General features: G+C 54.6%; 2 protein-coding genes across 2 annotated transcripts; both read left to right on the forward strand.

Annotated features, from left to right (window-relative positions):
* The first annotated feature begins 22 nt into the window (after window positions 1-22).
* On the forward strand, window positions 23-10,067 carry ZMAT2 (zinc finger matrin-type 2). Its single transcript, XM_082291262.1, has 6 exons — window positions 23-74; window positions 3,860-3,953; window positions 4,416-4,539; window positions 5,572-5,645; window positions 7,620-7,765; window positions 9,248-10,067. Exons 1-6 carry the CDS (start codon window positions 57-59, stop codon window positions 9,389-9,391), a joined length of 600 nt encoding a protein of 199 aa, XP_082147388.1. The 5' UTR covers window positions 23-56; the 3' UTR covers window positions 9,392-10,067.
* Window positions 10,068-19,972: 9,905 nt separating this feature from the next.
* Window positions 19,973-24,323, forward strand: LOC309578482 (protocadherin-10-like; the record flags this gene model as incomplete). The annotated part of the gene is made up of 4 exons (XM_082291164.1): window positions 19,973-22,459; window positions 23,610-23,668; window positions 23,773-23,861; window positions 24,076-24,323. The coding sequence occupies 4 exons, from the start codon at window positions 19,973-19,975 to the stop codon at window positions 24,321-24,323; spliced, it is 2,883 nt and encodes a 960-aa protein (XP_082147290.1).
* Between the last annotated feature and the right edge of the window lie 134 nt (window positions 24,324-24,457).

Consider the following 24,457-nt stretch of genomic DNA (forward strand, 5'->3'; position numbering starts at 1 on the left):
CGTCCGCGCTTTACGGCGCCGCGCGACAGTTCCCGGTGCTGTGCCCTGAGCTCGCCATGGCGTCGGGCAGCGGGGTAGGTGCTGCTGCCGGGGCTGTCCTCCGGGTCGGGGCTGCCCACGGAGTGTGGGCTGCCGGCCGCTCGGCCGCCCCCGCTGCTCCTCCCGGGCTTGGCAGGGCCGGGGGCAGGGCCGCGCCGCGCTCGGAGCCGCTGCCAGGCCGCGGGATGAGGGATGTGGCGGGGCCGGGGGTGCCGCGGTGGGCAAGTGTGTGTGGGGTGGGAGGGGGCTTATCCCTGCTCTTTACACCTCTGTGAGTGGGCGGTGGGAGGTTTGGGTTCCCCTGAGAGGCCCCGATAGCTTCAGGGCTGGAAGTGGGGTGGTCCCACGGCGATCCCGCCCACCAGCGAAGTCGTGGAGTCGCCATCCCTGGAGGTGCTCGAGACACGGCGGAACGTGGCACTCAGCGCCCTGGTCTAGTTGACCCGGTGGTGTTGGGTCATAGGTTGGACTCGATGATCTCAGAGGACGTTTTCAAATCGCAGCGGTTCTCTGATCCTCCCATCCTAGGGCCAGACCTCCGCCTGTCCCAGCCACGGGGCATGAGGAGACTGAGCTGCCTCAGCCCCCGGGGTGGAGATGCCCACCCACCTCCAGCCCCCTGGGAGAGACCCCCACCAATCCCCAGGGGCTGGGCGATAGCTCATGGAGGTGGCTCCTTCCCTTCCCTCCCCAGGGAAAGGGTTGTCTTTTTCCTGTCGTGGTGGAGAAACCTCTTTCTGCAACTCCCTGACAGGAAGGTGCAGCTAGGTGGGGGTCGGGCTCTGCTCCCAGGCAACCAGTGACAGGATGAGAGGAAACAGCCTCAAAAGTTGCACTAGGGGAGGTTTAGGTTGGAAATCAGGAGGAGTTTTTTCCCAGAAAGCTTTGTCCAGCATTGGAAGGGGCTGTCCAGGGAGGTGCTGGAGTCACCATCCCTGGAGGTGTTTAAGGAATGACTGGGTGTGTCACTCAGTGCTCTGGGCTGAGTCACAAGGTGGGGATCTGTCGCTGCTTGGACTTGATGTTCTTGGAGGTCTTTTTCAATTTCAGTGATTCTGTGAATGCTAAAATGGGATGGGTAAGGTAGAGCTGCAGGTGTAGCCTGACTGGAGAGCCAGGCTGTTTGAACACCTCCAGTGACATCCCAAAGCTGTCAGCAGCACGGGGACTGTGTTCTTGAGGGGTTTTGGCCCATCTTTCCTTCCTTGAGGCCATTTACTGAGAAGTGAGGCACTGGCACTGCCCAGAGAAGCTGTGGCTGCCCCAGCCCTGGAAACGTTCAAGGCCAGGTTGAATGGGGCTTGGAGCAAACTGGGATAGTGAAAGGTGTCCCTACCCTTGACAGGGGGGTGGGACTGGATGATCTTCAAGGTTCCTTCTAATCCAAACCATTGCAGGATTCATTCCATGAAGTGAGCAATGCTGGGGGAGGTCAGGAGCAGGATGTCTGCCCGTGAAGGAGGTGGAGCCTGTGGTTTATTGCCAGCTGAGAATTCCTGTTGGATTGAGCCCAGCTGGAGACTCCTGTATCATTTAATAGGCTTTGCTGCTGATACTGGGCAGATCATTGGTGTCCCTCTCCAGAGGGAACAGGAGGCTTGTCACCCAAAACCAGCTCTGAGATAAAGACTTTGGGGCTTGCAGCCCCACTGCTTCCACCAGAGCAATTCAGAAACATCCCTTCAAATATTGTCCAACCAAGATTTTGTCACGCAGTTTAGTTTAATTTCTTTCCCCACGCCTGGATGAGGCAGATTGGTAAAAGAGCTGCAAAAGACTCTTTTCCTTTTATTACAACAGGAGAGAGAAGCAGCTAATAAACCTCCCCCTCTGCAGGCTCCCACCAGCTACGATTTGTGATAATGCCTGGCATGCAGGAGAGTCTGGAAAATACCCCCAAACGTTAATTTACACTCAGTGATATTTTCTTTTCTTTTGCTCAGGGTGGTTAATAAAACCTGTTACGACATCCTTAAAGTGCTTAAGAAGCTCTGGGAATAAATGAGAATTTTTCTACGCCTCCCCAAGGCATTTTCATCCCTATCAGTAGTTGTTCGTTCCATTTGAAGGATTGCCAGAGGAGAGAACTTTAAATGGCTGTGCTGCTGCTGTAGCTCCAAATGGGATTTGTGTCCTTTGGATTGTGATTGGATTCTCGATTTGGCTGAACGGAGAAGGCGGTGGGGTGTGGGGGGGGTCCTTCTCTCCCGGAGGTGTTTTTAAATACATCTTGTCCTTTCTTTAATGTGAAACTGAGAGGCTCTCCCTGCCGTGCTGAGGAAAATGCAGCTCTATCCAAAGGGGAGTTATCTGCTCAGGAAATTCACGAAGTGGCTGAGTGGAACCGTGACTGATCCCGAGTGCAGGGGCCTGAGCTGCAGATGGGGCAAACGCTGGGAAGAGCTTGAACTGGTTTGGTCAGAGTGGATGTGAGTGGAATAGGACTTCTTGCCCAATCACTTCTGCCCTCTGCATTGGGGACTGGGTGAAAAGCCACCCAAAAAAGTAGTCTTTGTATTCTTCAATGCCAGCTTCACCTGAATTCAGCCTATCTTCATGCACATGCTGTGTCCAGCTCCAGGCCCCAGGAAAGACATGGACCTGTTGGAGTGAGCCCAGAGGAGGCCATGGATATGCTCCAAGGGCTGCTATGGAGACTGGGGGTGTTCAGCCTGGGGAAGACTGAACACCAGTCTCTGTCCAGGGAGACCTTGGAGCCCCTTCTAGTGCCTAAAGGGGCTCCAAGTGAGCTGGAAAAGGACTTTGAACAAGGGCATGGAATGACAGGACAAGGGGGAATGGCTTCCCACTGCCAGAGGGCAGGGCTGGATGGGATATTGGGAAGGAATTGTTCCCTGTGAGGGTGGGCAGGCCCTGGCACAGGGTGCCCAAAGCAGCTGTGGCTGCCCCATCCCTGGAAGTGTTCAAGGCCAGGTTGGACGGGGCTTGGAGCAGCTTGGGATAGTGGAAGGTGTCCCTGCCCATGGCAGGGGGTGTGGAACAAGATGATCTTTAAGGTCCTTTCAACCCAAATCATTCCAGGATTCTATTAAAGTTCCTGTCCCTGCCAGATAGTTCTGTGGAGCTCCCAAAGGGCCAGCATGCCTTGGAGGTGTTTCTGCCCTCCCCTGTGTGAAGCTGTAGGAGCAGGACAGCAAAACCTGTGGATTTTGTACAGGTGCTTCCCTGGTACCTCCAAGCCCTGCCTTGACAGACAAGGTTTCAGAGCTTGTTCTGGTTTGCTTGTACATGTGCTCGCTTGGAAATCCCACACTGGTGCCTGTGATTTCCTGGCAAACTCGGCACTTTGATGCCTGTAACACACTGCTGAGAGCAGACAGGCACAGCCTTCCCTGCTCCTACAGTGTAATCAAACTCTCTGTAGCTCAGGCTGTGTTTTACAGCTTCCTTGTCTGGCATTGCAACTTGGGTTCTTTTGACTTCTGGAAGGAGGTGTAATCCTACTGCTGTGTTTGTCGGGGACTGCTTCCCAGGCCTTAGATCATTCAGCTGTTTCAATCCCATTCGAGTCTGCTTTTCAAGGCAAAAGCCTGGATGATCATCTCAGGAGTTGTTAAGATTAACTCATTTCTTCTTTCAGTGCTCTGAAATTATTCTAGTAGTAGCTAGAGGCATGCTGAGAGTGATTATCTTAAACCACATCCATAATTCCTAGATGGAAAACAGAGAATGTGGGGATATAATATAATTCTCCTAATTTACTGCACTGACCTCACAGGCCAAGTGATTCCACCTCTTTACCCCCTCAGAGGTGATCAGACTGTATAACAAATGTTAATGAACTTTGTTTCCCTCCCAGACCAAGAACCTGGACTTCCGCCGGAAGTGGGACAAGGATGAGTATGAGAAACTCGCAGAGAAGCGGCTCACGGAGGAGAGAGAAAAGAAAGATGGTGAGTAGTGTGCTGGCTGTGCTGGATTGGCAGTGAGGCTCCCAAACCCCTGGAGTTTGGGAGGGAGAGAGCCGTGAGAAGTCAAATCCCGAAGGGAAAGAGCTGGCTTGCTCCTATCCTAACTCCTGTGTTTGCCACTGAGTATAATTTTTTGACAAAAGAAGTTAGTGAGTATTTTCCAGGGCCTGACTCTTCTTTGGGGAAGGAGGGGAGCAATCAGCTGCTGGGAACAAGGAGATCTCAGAATATGACTGAGGTCAGAGCTGGAGATACCTCAGAGATGTACCTGGTTCTAATAGGAACCAGGAAACAGTGAGTAGGAAATTATATCCTTTACTGATTTAAAAACAAAGGCGCATTTTCTGCATGAATTAGGCAGTCCCAATTACCCAGCAGGCCCCTCTTCACCAAGGGGAACATGAAATCCAGCATGTCAAGCTTGACCTTTTGTTTGTGTTTTAGGCAAACCAGCTCAGCCCGTCAAAAGGGAACTTCTGCGGCACCGAGACTACAAAGTGGACCTGGAATCCAAGCTGGGGAAAACCATTGTCATCACCAAAACTACCCCTCAGTCAGAGATGGGAGGGTAGGCTGTGGTCTTGTTGAAGTCTCAGAGTCATGCTGGTTAGACTGGGAAGCTATGACACAGCAGGGACCCCTCACAGGGCACCAGGAGCTGGTGTCCTTTTCTATTTGGAGCCTGGGACGGTGGGGCTGCATTTTTCTGCACCTAAATTGTGTCTCCTGGGGTAACATATGGAAGACACCCAGCAGGCTGAGCCCCTTTGGACATTATTCCTTGGTGTCAGTGTTGCCCACCTGTAGGACCAACAGAGGCAGATCTCTGCTGCCTGCTTGGGTTTCTTTAGCCAGGCCTGCTTGCACTGAGACCAGGACTGCTGCTGATTTGGATATCTGTGCACCAGGAATGGGAAAAACATCTAGACAACTGTTCTTAGGAATGGTGTTGGGCCACTGTTTGTGTGGATCGTGTTCCACCAAAGTCTGAAAGGGTTCTGAGCTCACCTTAAGCCATCAAGAGCGTGAAAAGAATGTGTTGAGTTTGTGTCACCTCAGGAATGATTCTGTTAGTGTCTCCCTTGGCAGTAGTGCCAGGGAGATGTGCAGCCCTGGACAGCATCCAAGGATGGCAGTTCAGGCCCTGGCTGGACTTCTGCAGCAGCTCTTAAGATGGGCAGAAAGCACTACTGTGCTCATCAGGGACTTGCTCTGTGAGGTGATAGGGATGGTAGCACTTACCTTGCAGCCAGGTGAGAGGCTGTGGCATGGAAACCTGGGCTAGTGGCCAACCCTGCCTTGGGGGAGGGCAGGCTGTGTCATGAAGTCCATCCCACCCAATGGGGTGTGACTGGAAGGGGAAGATGCTGTGGCTGGTATCTTGCAGAGCAGCTCAGAATTTGATTTCTATCATATCAGAGGGGCATCAGCATAAGGGTTGGTACCTCCATGGCAGCCCTGATCATCGGGTGTGTCCTCACTGGGGCCCTCTTGTCTTGGAGAAGTGTCCAGGTGACATTCAGATTGTCTCAGGTAGCTGTTCTGTGGGTTGAGCTTTGTCTCATGCTTTGGGGTTCATTTTTCCTGTCTCTCCTGACAGGTATTACTGTAATGTATGTGACTGCGTGGTGAAAGATTCCATTAACTTCTTGGATCACATCAATGGCAAAAAACGTAAGGACCATTTCTTTGCCTCATTGGAGGGTTGGTTGAGTTGGAGGGACTGTTCCTTTTGTCACCCATATCTGAGGGCTGAACACTTATCCATGGATCAGGGAGCTTAGGAGATCAGGATGCAGAAGCTCATTATGAGAGCTGTGGAGGTGCTGCCCTGATCTCCTGACACCTTCCAGAGTGCTAGACCACTTTTGTGGAATAAGCCCAGCAGAAACACTGGTTGGTGTACTCTGGTTGGTGGACATATTTTCCCCACCCATCATGTGGCGTTTTCTCATGCTGTGAGAAACCCAGGGTCAGCAAATCCTAGAACAGTTTGGGTTGGAAGGAACTCTCAGAGGTCATCTAGTCCACCCCACAAATCATGATGTCTCCTCTGTAAATCTGGAGAGAGGCTTTTTACAGCACTGAAACTGTAAAGAAGTACTTAGATAAGTAAAAGGTCTGGGACTGGCCCATTTTTGGGTCAGAAACTTCTCTTTCTAGATATTGAGTATAAAGCTCAGAACTGGCTGGTGTCTGAGCTCCAGAGTATGGATCAGGCCTTGTGAGGATGGAGGCAGAGGATGAGTGAAGGCAGGAGTGGGGCAGTTTGACCCTGGAGCTGTGTCCAGCAGTGTGGTGGTGTCCTGTACCTCACTCTTCTTGTCTCCACTTTGTGATGATGCAGTTAAGTCAAGATAAGGACAAGGGGAAAGAACTCCCAGTTTATCAGTCCATTCTCTTAATGTGTTTAACCTGGAAAAGAGGGCTATACCCTTGTTGACCTGACTGTGGGTATTGCTTCTTGACATGTTCAGAGAGTGGGGAATGTACAGAAAGTAAAGGAGCAGCAGGACAAGCTGACACACTTTGCTCCTGCTCATGAAGGTGATTTTGGCTCCTTGTAGAAGTCAGAAAATGACCCCTTTACAAATAGGCAGAGATGAGTGTGCTCCAGTCTTGCACATGGGGCTGTTTGAGAATAGGTGGGTCAGAAGAAACCTGAGGACTGGTTTTCTGTAGCTCAGGAAAGAAAACACAGTGTTGTAATAACGTGTGCTTTTATGTGAATGGGGGGAAGGTGCTGATGTGCCTTGTTTGACACGTTGGGAGATTAGCAAGAAGTTCATTTGAGAGAATCTGGAATCAAAAATCCTGGCATGGCTGTGTGGATGGGCATGAGATGCAGGGTTGAGCTGGGGTTGGAAAGTGGCTGATTGCACAGTACCTTAGTATGAGTGTGTCTGGGAACTTTTAAACCAGCCCATAAATCTGGCTCAAACCTGCTTGTTCTTGGCAGCCCTTTTACTAATTTCTGGTGTGTAGTTTAATCTTCCAAGTGTTGCTGCATCCCTAGAACAAACCTGTGCACGGCTGCTGGAGTGAACAGGCTGTTTGGATCCACTCAGGAATGTGGGTTGGAGACATTTCTGGGGGTGGCCCCATCAGCACAGGCTTACCCACAAGTGAAAAACTGTGAATCTGCTCTAAAGAGCTACTGAATCAGAGGCCTGACTTTGTATTCTCTGCTTTAGCTAGGAATGTCCTGTGTAATCAGGATCTCTGAGTGCCACTCATGTCTTGTTTAGCATCACCCACAGCTGAGAGATGCCAGCCTGTCAGTTTTATTCTGGCTCCTTTTTCAACACTCCAACCCTTTTTTATTCCGCTGGTCCAAGATTTCCTGAAACATCAGAGCACCAACATGACAGGGAGCATCCAAATAAGGAACCTTTAAAGAATACTCTGTGTTCTTGTTACAAGCAGTGTTTGGATTGTTGTGGCCCTCTTGTATGGGTTATGGTATGCCCCTAAAGCCCACCTCTCCCACCTAAGAAATCCTTAGTCTGGCCCTGGAAGCTGCTTTGAGGGGATGGATGGCAGGCAGGAAGATGGTGCTGTGGTGTTTAAATCGGGATCAGGGATGGAGGCTTTGTGCAGAACACTGAAGTGTTGCTGAGCACTGCTGATTCCACTGCTGTTCTCCAGACCAGAGGAATCTGGGCATGTCCATGCGGGTGGAGCGTTCCACGCTGGACCAGGTGAAGAAACGCTTTGAGGTGAACAAGAAGAAGATGGAGGAGAAGCAGAAGGACTATGACTTTGAGGAGAGGATGAAGGAACTCCGTGAGGAGGTGAGTCTGGGCAACAACTGAGGAAGCAAAGCTCCCCAGAAACATGTTTGGGGCCAAATCAACCCTGCTTCCTAGTCTTGTTCCTCAGAAGTGTTGTTCTTGGTAGCGTGGGCTTCTCATCTGCTCCTGTGAGTGGGGTTTGTTTCTTTGCTTTTGAAAAGTTTGTATTCCTGTCCCTGGAAACGCTTTTCCCCTCTTTCTGTGTGAGGATATCTTTTGATGGTTCAGATTTCCACTGAGAACAGCATAAGCCCATTTTTTGTCTCCCACTAGTTGTGTTGGAACTTGTGTGGTCTGGTAGCAGGTCTGCATCTTCATCCATTATCTTTCACAGTTCTTAGGATTGCTGGAATCCCCCTCCACATGGCACTTGCTTCTGTGTGGCCTCTCCAAGTGTAGAAGGGCTTTGTGAGAGGTATGGTGTGGTGCGAGATGTGTGAGGAGATAATAAAAGCAGATTTCCCTCAAAACTGGGGCTTAGGTGTTAATAAACACGAAAATCAAGTTTATTTGAAGACCTAACAAACCCCTGGCAGCTGAGAAGCTTCTATGGGTGCTTCTCCTCTATCAGCAGCGACATAACCCAAGGTTACAAATTACTGCCTGTTGGAGTCTCCCTGCCCAAGCCCTGAGCTTTGCTTCACCACAGGGGAGCTTTTCAGGGTACTCACAGAGCAGCCCCTGCTCTGCTCTCAGGCAGGATGTGGTGCTGCTGAGCCCCATCCATTTAAGGGATAGGAGGGAGGTGCCCCAGTAGCAAAGGGAGTGCTGTGGGTTGAAAAGCTGCTGCCAGTCAATGGATGGCAAGAAGGAAATCAGCAGCAACTCCTGGTGTAGCTTTCTCCAGGGCACAGCTGTGTTCAGGAGCTGTGGCACAGCAGATGGTGATGAGAAGGGTGGGAGCAGTTGCTAAGTTGGGAGCTGAAGCCATCCTTCGGTGTCACCCAGTACAAACCTGGCTCTTTTCCAGGGCTCATGATCCTCATAGAGCAAAACACTTTGATTAGAGCAGCGCAAACTCTTTGATGCCAAAACCCCCCTCAAAGCTGCTCAGAGCTTCGGCTTCTGTTCCAGTGAGCAGCTGTCACTCAGCCAGGCTGAGAGCCAACAGGCATCACAGTCACTGGCATGAAGCGTTGGACAAGGGAATGGCCTCCTGCTTTTAAACCAGCTCCTTCTTGCCTCAGCTCTAATTCCAGGCAAAACTTGTGATGTTTGCTCAGAAGAGAGTTTCATAATGCTTCCTTTTGTCTATTTGTGTGTGTGGCTCTGCTCTTGGCCTGGGACATGGGGTGGTCTGGATTCACTGGTAAACTTCTTCCTTGAAGACTGCAGGCCAGGATTTCTGCTGTTCATTTATTTCCTCAGGCACAACTTGGCAGCTGTGGGCAGGATTTGTGTTAACTGTGCAGTACCTGGTGTCTCAAAACTCCTTCAGCTCAGGAGGTGCAAATTGTTTTGCTGTTGTGTCCCTTGCTGCAGGAGGAGAAGGCCAAAGCCTACAAGAAGGAGAAGCAGAGAGAGAAGAAGAGGCGGGCGGAGGAAGATCTGACCTTTGAAGAGGATGATGAAATGGCAGCTGTGATGGGTTTCTCTGGTTTTGGCTCAACCAAAAAGAACCACTGAGCAGCTCCGGACTCTCCTCTTTCCTAAACAGCTTGTTTTTACCCAGGGAACTCTGGATAACACTTCAAAGACTTGATTGAGGACTTGTATGTAAATCTCCCAGTAGAAGTTGGCTGGAAGAGTTGAAAAGCAATTCCATGCTCTACCTGTGCTGCAGATCAAGCTCTGCCTCTCATTAGCTTCCCTTCTCCTTCTGTGTCCTAGATCTGGCTGCTCAGCTGCTCTGTGGCCGTGTGTGTGCAGGGAAGTGCTCTGTTGGGTACATTTTTTTTGTCAATAAAGTGCAGCCATTCTGCACAGGTGGCCTGGTTCAGGACTAATCTAGTTGTCAGCCAGGCCCTACTTGTCACCCAGGCTGTGTTTGAGACGCTGGAGGGAGTCAGTTGCTTTTAGGCTCATAATGGAAGGAAAAGTGCCACAGTAAGCAGTGTGAGAGGTGCATCTTTATGGCTTGTGCTGAGCAGAGCTGGTGGCTGCATGGAGTCTGGATTGCTGAAACTTTCCTGTGTGTTTTATCTGCAAGGGAGACTTCCCTCATTTTCTTTGTGTTTGATCCCATAATTTCAGTATGTTTAAGGTAGGGGAGAAATTCCTCCCCATGACTGGTCTAGGATACAGCCAATGAAAGAAAGTTGTGTACAATTTGCCAGAAATAAATGGAACGTTTTAATTGGCCCTTTGGTGGGGATTTAATGCCTTCTTTATTTTGAGAACTTCTGTTTCCCACTGAGAAGAGCTGCTGGTGTCTCCCAGCAACACAGAGCTGGGGTAGCCTTCTGGGGACCCCAATGGTGGCAGAGGCAAGCTGTGTGCCCTCCTCTCCTGGCTCAGCTCCCAGCTGCCCTAGGCAGGCCACTGCCATCATTCTTAGCTTTTTTAAGTAATTCTGGAGATGGGTGTAAGAATATGGATGGGGAAGGGAGTTCAGGGCTGGGACCTTCCTTCCCATCAGGCAGTCCAAGACAGGCTGGGCTGCGTTCCAGATTTTACCAGTCTTAGTATATTAAGGGCCATTTTTTTCCTGTCTACTGGCTGTCAGTGTCTTTTCACCTCTGCCTCCCCCTAAATCCACTTCATTTCTGCTTTTATTTACCTCAGTCAAACCTTGTGTGACTCATTTCCATCTGCAGTTAGGATTTATATTTTGCATGGCTGGGTTTTCGTAGCTCTGTCTCGCTCTCCTCTCTCTTTTTATGTATATTGATGAAATCCTTGTGCTTGCCCTTCTCCGTGCTCGTATGAAATTTCCAGCCTGGGGAAGGCTGCAGTGTTTAGCCTGCTCTTTCTAATACATCTAGAACAAATCCTGTAATGTTGTGCTGCTGTTTTAATTCCTTAATCTTAGCCTGCTGACAGCTTCATTGCCTCAGGTCTTTCCGCTTCAATTCAGATTATAATCCCCGTTGAAGATGCTATTGAAATGATATATAGCCAGTCAGATACAGCTGTCCTTGGAGGTTTGACCCTTTTAACTTGGCAATCCTTTGACTTCGGCTCTCTGAGCACACGGGCTGGGAGGGCAACTTTCATTCCAGCCACGTTCCTAGCGCTGTTCAGGCTGCAGCACGTGGCTCTGGCTGAATGGGAGAGCGGAGACGCTCGCGCCTTTGTGCCCTCCGGGGTGCGAAAGGGATGCTGCCGTGGTTTCATACACATTAAAAGTTTAGGATGTTTCAGAGAAGATTTAACAGCAGCCATTTTATTCCAGCCACCAGCTTTGCAGACACCCAGCCCCTCAACGCAGCCGTTCAGTTGGTGCTGCTGAGAAGGGGGCAGAGGCTGCCCCATACCCCCCATCTTTTCTAGCTTGTGACCTTGGAGCCAGTGACCGCTGTCTTGGTTTTCCCACGGTGTATCCTGATATTCTTGTCCATCCTGGCACACCCAAGCGGTGAGGTGTGAAATGGGCAACCTCACAAAAACCTTCCTGGGGTAGTGGTGAGGTTTGCACGACCTCCTGCCACTTGGCCCTGCCCGTCCCTGCCTGCTGTTCCTGGTCCCTGCAAGAAAGGGAGGAAATCCCTCCACAGTGCAGTGCTTTCATTAATGAGATTCCTCTTTGGTGTAAAGCCTGTCCCCAAGCCCATCCCGAGGCCACCTGCACCCTGGGGGCCAAAGCCCCAGCTCCAGCTCCCCGTGCTGGGGCTGCTCACGCCAGGGGAGCGCAGCTCTTTGTCTCGGCAGCTTGCTGGGAGCAGTGGTGTGTGCGGCAGCAGATACAAGCTCCTGCTGGATTCCCAGCAGCGGGAGCTGCCTCTAGCCAAGGATGAAAAGCTGGTTTCATGGGAGGAAATAATATTTAGAGAAGAGACAGATAACATTCCCTGTACCAGCCATGTTAACCCTTTGCTCGCACCGCTGCTTAGCGAGGTGTTAACCCCTGGTGTTAACACCTGTTAACACTCAGTTAACGCTGAGGTGTTAACCTCAGTGCTGGAGCAGTGGTTCTCCATGACTCTTTGTTAGCACTCACCATCTCCATGTTGAATTTAAGGTGCTGGATGTGCCCGTATGGGTCAGGACTTGGGGTTTTACTTGGAGGTGGAGAACACCCAGCTCTGCAGCTCTCCTCCTCACCTGTGAACAGGGCCAGGGTGCTCTGCCCCTACTGGTTCTCATTAGCTCTTCCACGAATTAAAACTGGGATCTGGTGGAGTAAGGAGAGACATTTTGCATGGTTTGCTCATCCAGGCTGGGATGTCCTGCCTGCTCTCAACCTGAAAGTGCCTGGAGCCGCCTTGGTGCTTGTTCGCAGTGCCTGGGCAGAGGTGCAAGTTGCTTGTGACCTGTGGCTTGGAGGACCTGGAGGAAGGCTGGGGACTGTGCTCAGCTTGAACTGGCCTCCCTTGCCTCCATCCCACTAAATATTGATGGCAGTGTTTGGGTGTCACAGCAGACCCCAGAAAAAACACAAATCTCTCTTGCCACCTCCACTTCCTCTTTCCCAGACCTCTTCCCTGGCCTCATCCTGGGATGAAGGGCTGAGGCCTCATGGAGGGGCTGAGCACGAATACCCAGCTGCTCTTCTTTCTTCCCTTCCTGGGCACCCTGGCTTCTGGGCACTTCCTCAACCCTGCCCTCTCCTGCTGATCCACCTTGCCCTCACTCTCTACGCATCCTGCATGGGACTAGATGAGCAGCAGCAGCAGCATTCCCACCATCCCAGTAAAATGACTGGGACCAGGGACCTGAAGTGATTCCGGAGAAGGGGTCCCAGCCTGGCTCTGTGTGTTACCCTGTCTGGGCTAGCTGAATCATTCCCTTTGACTTTATTAGCAGAAAGACCTGGCTTTCCAGTGATTTACACCAGTTTTACATCCTGAAAGATTTAAACGCTTGGCAGGAGCTCCAGTCCTCCCACTGCTCAGGCCACAAGCTACTGCTGCCCCAGTTAGGCAGGCGTTCCTGCCATTTCCCGACATTAAAGCTAAACAACATCCATAGGCAACATCCCTGGAAGCCCTCCCTCCTGCCTGGATTTGACCTGGTGCAGTGGCACCAGGAGTCTGCCACCAACCCCTGCTCTGTTGAGGCTCCTGGCTCTCCCACACTCCCATCAGTCAACCTGCTGTGGCACCATCCCACACCACTCCAGAGCCAGTATTCCTGCACCCTCCCAGCTCTATGGACACTGAGAGCCACCTGGATCAGTCAATGCTAGGCCCAATCTGTATCTTGTCCTGCTTTCTTCATGTGGGGGGAACAAGGGCCCCCAGGGGAGAATCTGATCTGTGCAAGGGCAAAGGTTCAGCCCCTGGTGTTGCTGCAAAAGGGAATAGGAATCATAGGATCCTGGAATAGTTTGGGTTGGAAGGGACCTTGGAGATCAGCCAGTTCCACCCCCTGCCATGGGCAGGGACCCCTTCCACTAGACCAGATTGCTCCAAGCCCCATCCAACCTGGCCTTGAACCCTTCCAGGGATGGAGCAGCCACAGCTCCTCTGGGCATTGGTTCAGGAAGGGGTGGGAGGCAGAGATAAGGTGAGGTGAAGATTTGTAGAGGGGAAAATCCCTGGGCTGAGAGGTATTTGCTTCCCATCTGGAGCTTGGATGGGAAACTTGGATGCCTGTTTCAGCAAAAAGGATCGAGCTAGGAGCCACAGACACACACAGTGAAGTGGTGCTTGGCCTGGAGACCTCAGCAGGTTGGGCCATACTCCACACACTCAATTTCTGGGGCTGAGCCAGCTCAGGCCACAGATGGGACCAAGAGGGAACAAATAGGGCTCTTGAGTGTTCCAAACTGGGAGGAAGGCGACAACCCCAGTGCCACCCCCATCCCTGTCAGGTCTGTTGCTGCCTCCAGGTTGGAGGATTGCTGGATGGATGGTTTCTGCTGGGCTCGGTGTGGAGCTCCTGAGCACAAGGGAGGTTTTACTTTGTTGTAAGTGAAGTACAAAACCATCACCAGCCAGAGAACAAACAGCTCCAGGCTGGAGAGGGAGCAGGGAGAGGGAGATGGGGAGGAGCAGGAGGAGCATGGGGACAGGGCATCCACAGGAGGTTTTTCAGGGACTTGTGATCTCAGAGCAAATTTCTGCTGTTGGCTGCGCACCAGTGGCACCATTTCACCAACTCATGCGTGCCTCCCCATCGCCAGCTCCGCAGTGCTGAGCGCCTCGGGGGGGTCAGGGCCGCTCTGCGGAGGGCTGCGGGAATATGGTCCCTGCTCGGAGAGCGTGTGATCTGCCAGGCAGCCCGGGAGCCCCGGGGACACTGCCATGCCTTTGTTCCTCCTTCTCTTTCTTTTCCACCTTCAGATTTTTTTCCCTCTGCTTCCAGCTGCATATGCAGCACTCCCCCCCCCCCCTTTCCACCCACAGTTCCTGTCTTGATTTTCCTTCCCCTGTACAAATATGTGTTCCTTAGGCTCCTTCTCCTCCCTGCCCAGCTCCCCCCATCAGTGTTGCCTTCCCAAAGTTCTTTTTTTTCCCTTCTCCCTCTTTTCCCACAGGCCTGCTTCATTCCTTCTCCTTCCTGCTTCTCTCCCCTTCCCTCCAGCCTCTCGGGCTCCCGTTCCCTCACTCCATCTCCCCTTCTCTGACAGTTTGGGGGAAATCTGTCTGTGTCAACACACAAATTCCATTATTTATTGGCTGAGTGGAGCAGGGTCCTACACTTGTCTGTAATTGTCTCCAGATCAAAGCGGCTGCTGATGGCAGCTTTGCCTTCTCGCAGCAGAACACCACCCCCAGCTTCCAGCTCCCCATCCTCCCGGGGGAGTCGGGTGCGTGTGCGTTGACACCCTCGATGACTGATCTCTCAGACAGAGAGGAAAGAAGTAGGGCTGGTGGGGGAGAAAAGGGAGACCCGGAGGATCTGCAAAGCTCCCAGGAGAAGATGGGGATGGTGGGGTGTGTCTCAGGGGGACAAAGTCCCTGGCATGGACCAGGGGACAGTGGGAAGGTAGAGGTGGTCCCTATCCTGGGAATGGAGACACAGAAATGAAGTGAAAGAAGGGACAGGGAAGCAGGAAACATCCCCATATCTGCCCAGGACTGGAATAATTAGGATTTTAGAAATGGGGATAAAGGAGGACATGCCTTTTCCTGCAATTCCCTTCTGAAACCACCAACCTATCCCAGGGATGTGGGACTTCAATGTGAACTGCAGGCACAGAGTTTTTGTTTGGATGTTGATGCAAGATGCCTGAGGGGAGAGAAGTCATCCACTCTAACTTCTGCCCCTTGGCCTCCTCACTGGGGTCCCAGCTTCAACATGAGTAGAAGAGCTGCAGTGGTTTCTTTGCTGAGGGAGGTGAGATCAATCAGAGCCCCTCTTCCCAGGCCCAGTCTTCCCATTTTATCATGATACACTGGGGAGCTTGGGAGTCTTTTGTTCCATGTGGATCTGCAGACACCAAAAGACACAGACCCCTTCAAAAATCCTGACAGCTTGATCCCCTCTCACTGGCCAATACATGAAGCTGTCAGGCTCAGGCCATGGCTCTGCATTCCTTCTAACTGTCCAAAGCATTTCCTCCTGGTAACACCTCCCTGGCCCTACCATCATTTCTCCTCTGGTTTCTTTCTGCGCAGAGTTCAGGCAGTTTCACTTACACTTCTCCCTGTGAGGTATTGCTCCAAGCCTTAAATCAGTTTTTTAACCTTTCAGAACTTCAAGCACAGGTGTTGTGCGTAATATTCCAACACCAGTCACACTGGTGCCTGACAGAGGAGAGGTGTCACCTCCTCTCTCACAAAGCTTCTGCTCTTCCCCCATGCAATCATCACACTGTTGCCCACCTTTCTTTCCTGCTCACTGATCCCCATTCCTTAGTCCTTCCCAGCAGAAAGGAAACATTCCCTCAGGACATTTTAGGTAAACCTTCTAAGAGGATGCCCACAACAAAATGAGTAGTCCCAGCTCTCAGGATAATGGGGACACATCCCTTCGCTTTTGCTTTGGGTCCCGAGTGTCTTACTTCAAGTTGAACAAGACACCAGCCATGAGAACAGCTCCTTTGGCAGCTTGGGTTTGCAAGAAATTCCCCCCCTCCAGAGCAGGAGGAGTGACCTGGCTTCCTGAGCTGCCATTGAAGTCTGTGTCCTACAAGGAGTTAGAACTGCCTCCCCCAGAGGCTGAGCAGGACTGGGCCCCATGTCCTGAAAATGCTCAAAAGGTGGTGACAGCTACAGAGGTCTGCTCAGAGCTGAGCCTGCATTCAGCTTCCACCTATCCCAGGAGAAGGGACTGGGGGAGTTGTCCCCATGTGTGGCTGGCCAAGAGAGTCAAGTGCCTTCCACCAGTAGTGAGCCTTGAATTGGTCACCTCAGCTACATCTTCTCACCTACAAACCCCCTGGAACACATACCTGGTACAAAATTTCTTCCTGCACCGCTGCAGAGGAAGAGGAGGGTGCTAAGCAACTCCAGCACCTTGCAGAGCAAAGCCCATGGACAAGGACTTCCAGTAGGAATAGAGTCCCGGCATCCTTCGTTGCTCCATCCACCCCTGGGCATGGTGCCTGTGAAGAGAAGTGGCTCCTGACAAATCTGGGACCTGTGCTCTGGAAGCCTGGGCTCTCTGGGCAGCTCTTTCCCTTGCCTTGGTGACCTACTCACCTCTGCTCAGTGACTGGGACTTTCTGGGTTCACAAGGGTTTTATTCTCTTGGGACATCTGGAGGATCCTGGGGTATCCCTACTCAGAACTAGATTGTGCAGCTCAGAAGGATCCGCAGGATGACAATCCCCTCCCCAGTCTGGTCCCTGTGACAGTGTTTTACCACCCTCATGGTAAAGATTTTTCCTTAATAAGAATTTCCTTTCTACAGCTCATGCCCTTACTTTCTCATCCTGTCCCTGAAAGGAGATGGGCATGTGTCGTATCTTGCATCCCAGCACACAAGGGCAGGCAGAGTGCCCACCAGCCCTGATAAACACGCCAAAATGGCCACCATCCCCTTCAGGGCATGGGTTTTCCTCCCAAGGGAAGGCAGGGAACCAAAGCTTTGGAGCGGAAGAAGCACTGGTGAGGGCATCCTGCTGCAGAGAGCGTTGTGGCTTCACAGACCAAAACCCCAGCACCTGACCCTACAGAAGCAACCCCAGAGTGACTTCCCAGCTTCAGGGCCAGGGCTGCTCTCATTCCCACCAGGAGACCCCCCCCCCCTTCCACTGCGGTTGCCCTCTTGGGCACCACAAACTATAACTGCTCCCGCTTGGAGCGAGAAGGGAGCAGGGAAGACACATGCACGGCTGGGCAGACGGGCGCCCTGGGGAGCTGGGGGAAGGGCTGTGTGGTCTGGCAGGGACAGCGTTTCTTGCAGCCCCTTCTGCTGCCCCAGCACGCAGCAGGCAGGAAAATGGAGTGACAGTGGTGGCTGGGCAAGGTTTAGTGCCCACAGGCAGCTGAGTGATGGTCCCCCCCCAGTCCTTTGCTCTCTGCATGACTTTTCCAAGGCAGCTCAACCTGCGGCATCTCCTCCTACATCCCACCCTGATCTCTCCGTCTGGCCTTGCCAAGGCACATCAGTGCTGACCTGCGGCAACTGGCCACCCGCCCGCCTATGCCAAGACATCTCAGACAGACATACCCCCTTCTAGCTTCCAGCATTTTCCAAAAACAAGCTCCCAGCCGCATCCTGATTCCCTACCCAGAGAGAACAGGGCTGGCAGCTGAACACTCCTCTGCACCACAAGAGGGGCCTTAAAATCTACAGGATACAAAGCAGGGTGTTAGCGGTGCACTGTGCCCACTCCATCCCCCCCATCCTGCTGCTCACCCTCCTCTGCTCTGTTCCCCCAAAAAAGGCTCTTCTTTGGATTCCTCATCCCTCTGCAGCACCCCCAGCCTGTGCCATTTCCTTCAGGAAAGGGATCCTTGGAACAAGTCTGTGCTCCCTCTCAAGGCCAACCCCTCCTCCCCGCTGCGTTTGACCTTGGTCCCCTGGAATCATGGGGTCTGGGAGGGAAGCAGGAAGAGACTGCAAGGTCTGGGGAGATGAGGAAAAGGAACAGAATGGGGCTATCCTATGACCTCCGTTAGGGGAGGAAAGCAAGAGGGGACATGACACGGTTCCCCCACCCCCCCCCAAGGAAGCAGCGAGGAAGATGTTTGGGGGTGGGGGGTGCATTACCAAGCAGAGCTGAAGAAGGGCGGGAAGGACCGGGCAGGGAGTCGGGGAGTCTCGGATCTTGCCGGTGCACCTGGGGGAGAAGGAGGTGGTGGTGAATATTTTACTCTAAATCAAACAATAGGACCAGAGCCGCTCCAATGATTTTGCAGAATGCATTTGGTCGGAGACGGGGGAAGGACTGGAGGGAATGAAATAAGACCCCCAAAAATTTCTGTGTCCCGTCTCACCCCCACCCTCAATCCCCCTCTGGCCTGAGCAGCACTCGAGGCGGCTCCCGGAGGAGCGCTATCCACTCCATCCCACCTCCGGGGTCTCAGCCCCGGGAGGGCTGGGCGCTGATGGAAAGAGGGGCGGGGGGCGTGCGGCGGGGCGCAAATCGGGGATTGGGGGGGGATTAGAAAGAAACAGATCGGGGCGGGGGTGACAACGACGCCGCCAGGGGTGGTCTTGGCGTGGGAGATGGCGGGGGGGACAGGCTGGCAGTGACCGGCGCTGCCGATGCAGGCTGGGCTTCACTTACCGGGAGCCGTCCCGATTTCACCCGTGAGCGGCACGAGCCCACGCGTGCCCCAGGCGCTCCGATCCTTCCACCTGCCCGCCCCTGCCAGCCCTCCTTCCCCAACGGAGACCCCACGAGCGCGGCACGTCCCGCCTGGGTCTCGCTGCACTCCCAGGGACAAAATCCTTTTCCCAGCCCGACAAACCCCTTCAGCTCCGCCGCCTCCTGCCTCCTGCGGTCTCCCGGTCGCCCCTGGATCCTCCTTCCCACTCGGCTCCCCGTAGGGAGCAAGGTGGGGGGAGCGGTTGGGGCCGGCGGTTCCCTTCCCAACGGGGACCGGCAAGCAGAGACAAAGGCGGTGAAATATCAGTGCCCGGCTAACGCCGCTCCGAGCCCCTTCGAGCCTTTAACTAGATCGTTAGGGGATTATCCGCACCCTGAGCAGCCGCGGGGCGGGGGCAGCGGCCGCCCCGTCCCGTTACCGAGCGCCCCCGGGGACGGCGACGGTGGGAGACGACGCACGGAGCTGGCCGGGCGCGGCGGCGGCTGGAGACGGGTCTGCGGGGAGAACGGATCGGCCAGCGGAGGGACCGTGAGCGGTACCGGGGCGGGGAGGGAACGGGGGGGCGCAGGGGACGCCGTCTGTCGCGCTTTGGGGGCCGGCGGGGGACCCGCGGCTCGCTCTGCTCCCGCCTCCCCCTCGCCTTCCGCGGGGGGCGGAAAGTTTGTGCCCGCGCTGGGGGCACCGCTGGGGGTGTGGGGAGGCAGATCCTGGGGTATCTGGGCAGGATCGTGCCCCGAGAGCCCGAGGGGGCTGACACTGGGGTGCACGGTGGGGGAGCGGGATTTGGGACGCGGGGGTGTGGGCAAGCGGGGTGTCGGGGGTGGAAGCAGGCAGGGAAAGGGAAAGAGGGGGGGGTCTCTGTGCCTCCGCGCTGATGGGCTCAGCTTTATCCAGGGCTGTAATCCCCCTGCTCCTGTAATTAAAAACTCCGCATTACAAGGAAAACGGTGTGCAGGGAAATGTAATCAAGTCTGGAGGGGCTTAACCATCTGGTAAAGGTTAGGACCGGCACGGCGGGGGACGCGGCCGGGGGATTTGGCAGCAGCCGCGATCTGGGCTCCTCTTAATCTACCGCGGGGACGAACGCAGCATCTGCGGGGTAATACCGGTGCCCCGGGCAGCGATCGGTCTCGCTGGAGCTCCCACCGCCGTTAACGGGATCTCCCCGAAGGTGGTCCCCTCCCCAGGTGCGTCCGTCTCCGGTAAACAAATTCTGCTGCGGCCCCGGGACCCGGATTGCAGCCCCTTGCGGAGGCCAGCAAAGAAAGGGTTAAGTGACTGCCGGTGACCGCGGTTCGGCCCCCCAGCTCTGGGCAAGGCCCTCCTCCGCCGCCCCCCGGGAGCCCGAAACTCTTTGAAAGTGCAAGAGGCAAGCGAAGGCGAGGGAGGAGGCGGCGGCGCGGGTGCGACTCCCCGTCCCCGGGATTGCTGCGGGGCCATGGGGGCCGGAGCAGGCTCCGGGCGGGGGCAGCTCTTCCTCCGCTCCCTCCTCTTCCTCCTGTTGGCCGGGCCCCCGGCACGCCACCCGGCACGGGGGCAGCTGCGCTACGCCGTGCCAGAGGAGCTGGAGCACGGAGCCTTCGTGGCCAACCTGGGTGAGGACCTGGGACTGGATGTGTCCACCCTGTCGGCGCGGAGGTTCCGGATCGTGTCACGGGCCGGGGCCAGGCAGCACCTGGAGGTGAACCTGGAGAACGGGATCCTCTTTGTGAACGAGCGAATTGACCGGGAGGAGGTGTGCGAGGCCGGGGGGACCTGCCTGCTTCACCTGCAGCTCCTCGTCGAGAGCCCACTGGAGCTCTACCGCGTCGAGGTGGAGGTGCTGGACATCAACGACCATGCACCCACGTTCCCTTGGCAAGAGTATGTGCTGGAGGTGGCTGAGTCTGCCGTGCTTGGTGCCCGCTTCCCACTGGAGAGTGCCCAGGATCCTGACGTGGGTACCAACTCTGTGCACACCTACCGCCTCAGCCCCAATGGTTTCTTTTCACTTGAGGTGCAGACGCGCAGTGATGCCAGCAAGTTTGCAGAGCTGGTGTTGGAGCGTGCCCTCGACCGTGAGCAGCAACGTGTGCACCGGGTGCTGCTCACTGCTCTTGACGGCGGTGTCCCCGAACGCTCAGGCACAGCGCACATCCTCGTCACGGTGCTGGACGCGAACGACAACGTGCCTGCCTTTGACCAGCCCTCGTACGGTGTGAGCCTTCCTGAGGATGCTCCTGCTGGCACTCTGGTCATCCAGCTCAATGCCACTGACCTGGATGAGGGCCCTAATGGGGAGATTGAGTACTCCTTCAGTGGGCACGCACCACCACGTGTCCGGGAGCTCTTCCACATAGAGCCCCGGAGTGGGCAGGTGCTGCTGAAGGGCCGCCTGGACTATGAGCGGGCCAGCCTCCACGAGCTCTACGTGCAAGCCAAGGACCGCGGACCCTCAGCTGTGGCTGTGCACTGCAGGGTGCTTGTGCACCTCCTCGATGTCAATGACAATGCGCCAGAGGTGACCCTCACCTCTGTGTCCACACCTGTGCTGGAGGATGCACCCCCAGGCACCGTCATTGCTGTCATCAGTGTTCTGGACCGGGACTCTGGGGACAACGGGCGTGTGAGCTGTGAGGTTGGCCCCAATGTACCATTTGAGCTCCGCTCCTCTTTCCGGAACTACTACACACTGGTCACCACGCAAGCGCTGGACCGGGAGGTTGTGCCTGAGTACAACGTAAGCATCACAGCACGAGACATGGGCTCGCCTGCCCTGCTGACCCGCAGCACCCTCACCGTCCCAGTATCTGATGTGAACGACAACGCTCCGCGCTTCCTCCAGCCCTCCTACAGTGTCTATGTGATGGAGAACAACGCACCAGGTGCCTCCATCTGCTCTGTCAGTGCATTGGACCCTGACTGCCAACAAAACGCCTACCTGTCCTACTCCATTGCAGATGGGCACATCCATGGCATGCCTGTGGGCACCTACGTGTCCATCAACTCAGACAGTGGGCACATGTACGCCCTGCGCTCCCTTGACTATGAGCAGATCCGCAGCTTCCAGATCCAGGTGCAAGCACAGGATGCGGGGTTTCCCCCACTCAGTGCCAACGTCACCGTCCACATCTTTGTGTTGGACCAGAATGACAATGCTCCGGTTATCGTTTCTCCCATGCCACGCAATGGCTCTGTTGCCACCGAACTCGTGCCACGCTCAGCCAGGCCCGGCTACCTCGTGGGCACGGTGTCGGCAGTGGATGCAGATGCGGGGCTGAACTCTCGCCTCTCCTACCAGCTCCTCCAGGCTACTGACTTCACCCTCTTCAGCGTGGCGCCTGACACGGGTGAGCTGCGCACCCTCCGCTCCTTTCTGGAGCAGGATGCCAGCCAGCAGCAGCTGGTGGTGCAGGTGCGGGATGGTGGACAACCAGCCCTCTCTGCCACAGTGTCCCTCCTGCTTTCGGTGGTGGAGACCATGCCCCAGACTCTCTCCGACTTCAGCGAGTTCAGCCTCCCTCCAGAGGCGTCCTCATCTTCCCCACTCACCCTCTATCTCCTTGTCTCCCTGGGCTCCATCTCCTTCACTTTCCTTCTTGCCATCCTCATTCTCACAGCCATTCGCTGCCGTGGAGAGCGGCGTTCCCGCCAAGGGGACAGCTGCTCACCACCTCGCTGCCACTGCTGTCCTGGGTCCAGACCCTCCTCTGACGGCCTGAAGACTTCCAACCTGACGGCACAGCCCCCTGCAGGGACCACGGCTGCCACCTGCCTTGATGTGCCTGCGGGCGGCCCCCCAGGCTACTGCTACAAGGTCTGCCTTGGTCCTGAGTCTGCTCAGAGTGACTTCATGTTCCTCAAACCCTGCAGCCCCCCCCGGAACAACGAGAAGGATCCCGGGAAGCGGTCCTGGCCAGACCAGCATCTCCAGGTCTCCAAAGAGGTAACATAATGCCCAGCAGTGCTTACCAGTGCTCCGCGGGTGCCCCCAGCCCCCTCCCTCAGCCTCTGCCACGAGGGAAAGCAGGCAAGGCTTCTCCCAGAGAATAACCGGAGCCTTTGATCAGTGCGGGAATTAGGAGCAGTCAGGCAGCGGGATCTCCACTGAGCTTCCCGACGGGTCTAATTACCGGGGGAGCGTCAGGCTCGGCTGAGGCGAGAGGAAATCCCTTCTCACCGTCTTTTGTACCCATTAGAGGCAACAGAGATGCTCCAGTGCCCTAGGGGAGGTGGGATAGTGGGGGTGGCTTCTCCTTAGCCTGGGTAAGCAATTCACACTGGGGCAGTCTGAGCATCGCTGCTGCTCTGCTTCCCCTGTGCTGGCGGGGGCCGCAGTGTCCTGGGCCTGGCTGCTGCTCTGCACAGGCTGTGCCAGCAGGCAGGGAGTGGGGTCTTCAGGGCGGGATTTTGATGTCAACATTTGTTAGGTATTGAAATGAGGAATGTCTAATTTTCCCGATGAAAGACTCTCCAAAACACGATTACAAGGATGGAGAGTGATGAGGCGTCTAATCCACTTACGTTTGACTTTTAATAAACCAGCCCTTCCGAGGAGATCCCAAGACTCTCTGCCAAGAGAGTCTCTCCACGTGTCTCCTTGCACCCCTGGACTCTCTTCCCTAATGCTTAATTAGATTTTCCTGTAGTTTTTGCAGCCCTCCTGGGACATTGAGCATGCAGCCAATTTCTGCATCTCTCACCATTTGGTACCTCAGACCTGGGCTAAGTAAACATCACATATGCAAAAAAGGCATTCGAAAATTAGCAGGAATAGGAAAACCACCTGTCTCTCCCCAGAATGCCAGACTTAAAACTCCCAGAGGCAGAGGACAAGCCCCAAACCACCCCAGTATCTCAGGAGGGTGAGGAAGGTCCAGAAGGGAACAAGCTGACTCAAAGTTGTCTCAGGCTCCCCAAGAGGGGAATGTGCTGCTTGCTTCTCCACAAAGGGCACAGGGAAAGTGGAGATGTGGTCCTGCATCCCTGCCTGCTGAAGCCTTGTGCTGGCAGGGCTGGGCTGCTTGGCAAAGGGTCCCGGGGCTGATTGACAGAGAGTCCCAATAACCAGCCTTGCTCTTCCCTGTGTTTTCCAGGCCAAGCAGCCCAACACAGACTGGCTGCCTCCAAGCACACAGCGACCTGCCCTGAAAAGGTACCAAATCCAGCACTGGGGGAACAGAGGAAGCAGGTGGAAGGGGGGTATGGGAATGGGGAGGTTATCTCCAACACAGCTTTGTACCGGTCTCTTCTCTTTAGCTCCCAGAGCCTGGAAGATGTGGGGGAAATCCATAAAGCCCTTCAGAAGGAGCACGAGAGGCTGTGCACGCTGGTGACCCCTGTCTCTGGTTAGTATTGGGACACTGGGGCTGGGAAGACCAGACCCTCTGGTCACTTGTTGGAGGTGCAGTGGGGGGGTCACATCCCTGTTCCTAGCAGTGGTGAAGTTCTGTGGGTGGAAGGGGTGTCCAGGCACCAGAACGGAGGTTGGTGACACAGGACTTGCATCCTGGGGTGTGGATATGACCTGAGCCAATCTTACTGAGCTCATTTTTCCTCCAGAGTTTCAGAAAGTTTCATCAGGCCCCAACAGCATCTGGACACCCCAGTACAGCCCCTTGTACCCAGCCCTGGATTATCAGCACAACGTTTACATCCCTGGCACCCCCGCTCTGCTTTCCAGCAAGGATGGGCCCCTCTTCCCAGGCCGGGAGAACAAAAACAGCTTCTCCACCTTTGGCAAGAGGAAGAAGATGACAACTTACTGTGACATGCATGACAGTGTGGTTATCAACAACGACCTGAAATAGCCTGGATGGCTCTATCCTTGGAATCTCCTGCATTATTTCAGCTGCCAGGTCCACCTGCAGCACATGCCTCCATGTATGGACTGCTCAAGACTTTATGGGATGCTGGGAGAGTGGCTCAACAGAGCAAGGGGGAA

Source organism: Coloeus monedula (genome assembly GCF_965178545.1).
Source record: "Coloeus monedula genome assembly, chromosome: 15".
Lineage (NCBI taxonomy): Eukaryota > Metazoa > Chordata > Aves > Passeriformes > Corvidae > Coloeus > Coloeus monedula.

Excerpts from the sequence above, each read along its gene's own strand:
- ZMAT2 (XM_082291262.1), top strand. Across the intron at positions 5,646-7,619 it reads TCACATCAATGGCAAAAAAC|ACCAGAGGAATCTGGGCATG; the intron begins GTAAGGACCATT and ends GCTGTTCTCCAG. Across the intron at positions 7,766-9,247 it reads TGAAGGAACTCCGTGAGGAG|GAGGAGAAGGCCAAAGCCTA; the intron begins GTGAGTCTGGGC and ends CCCTTGCTGCAG.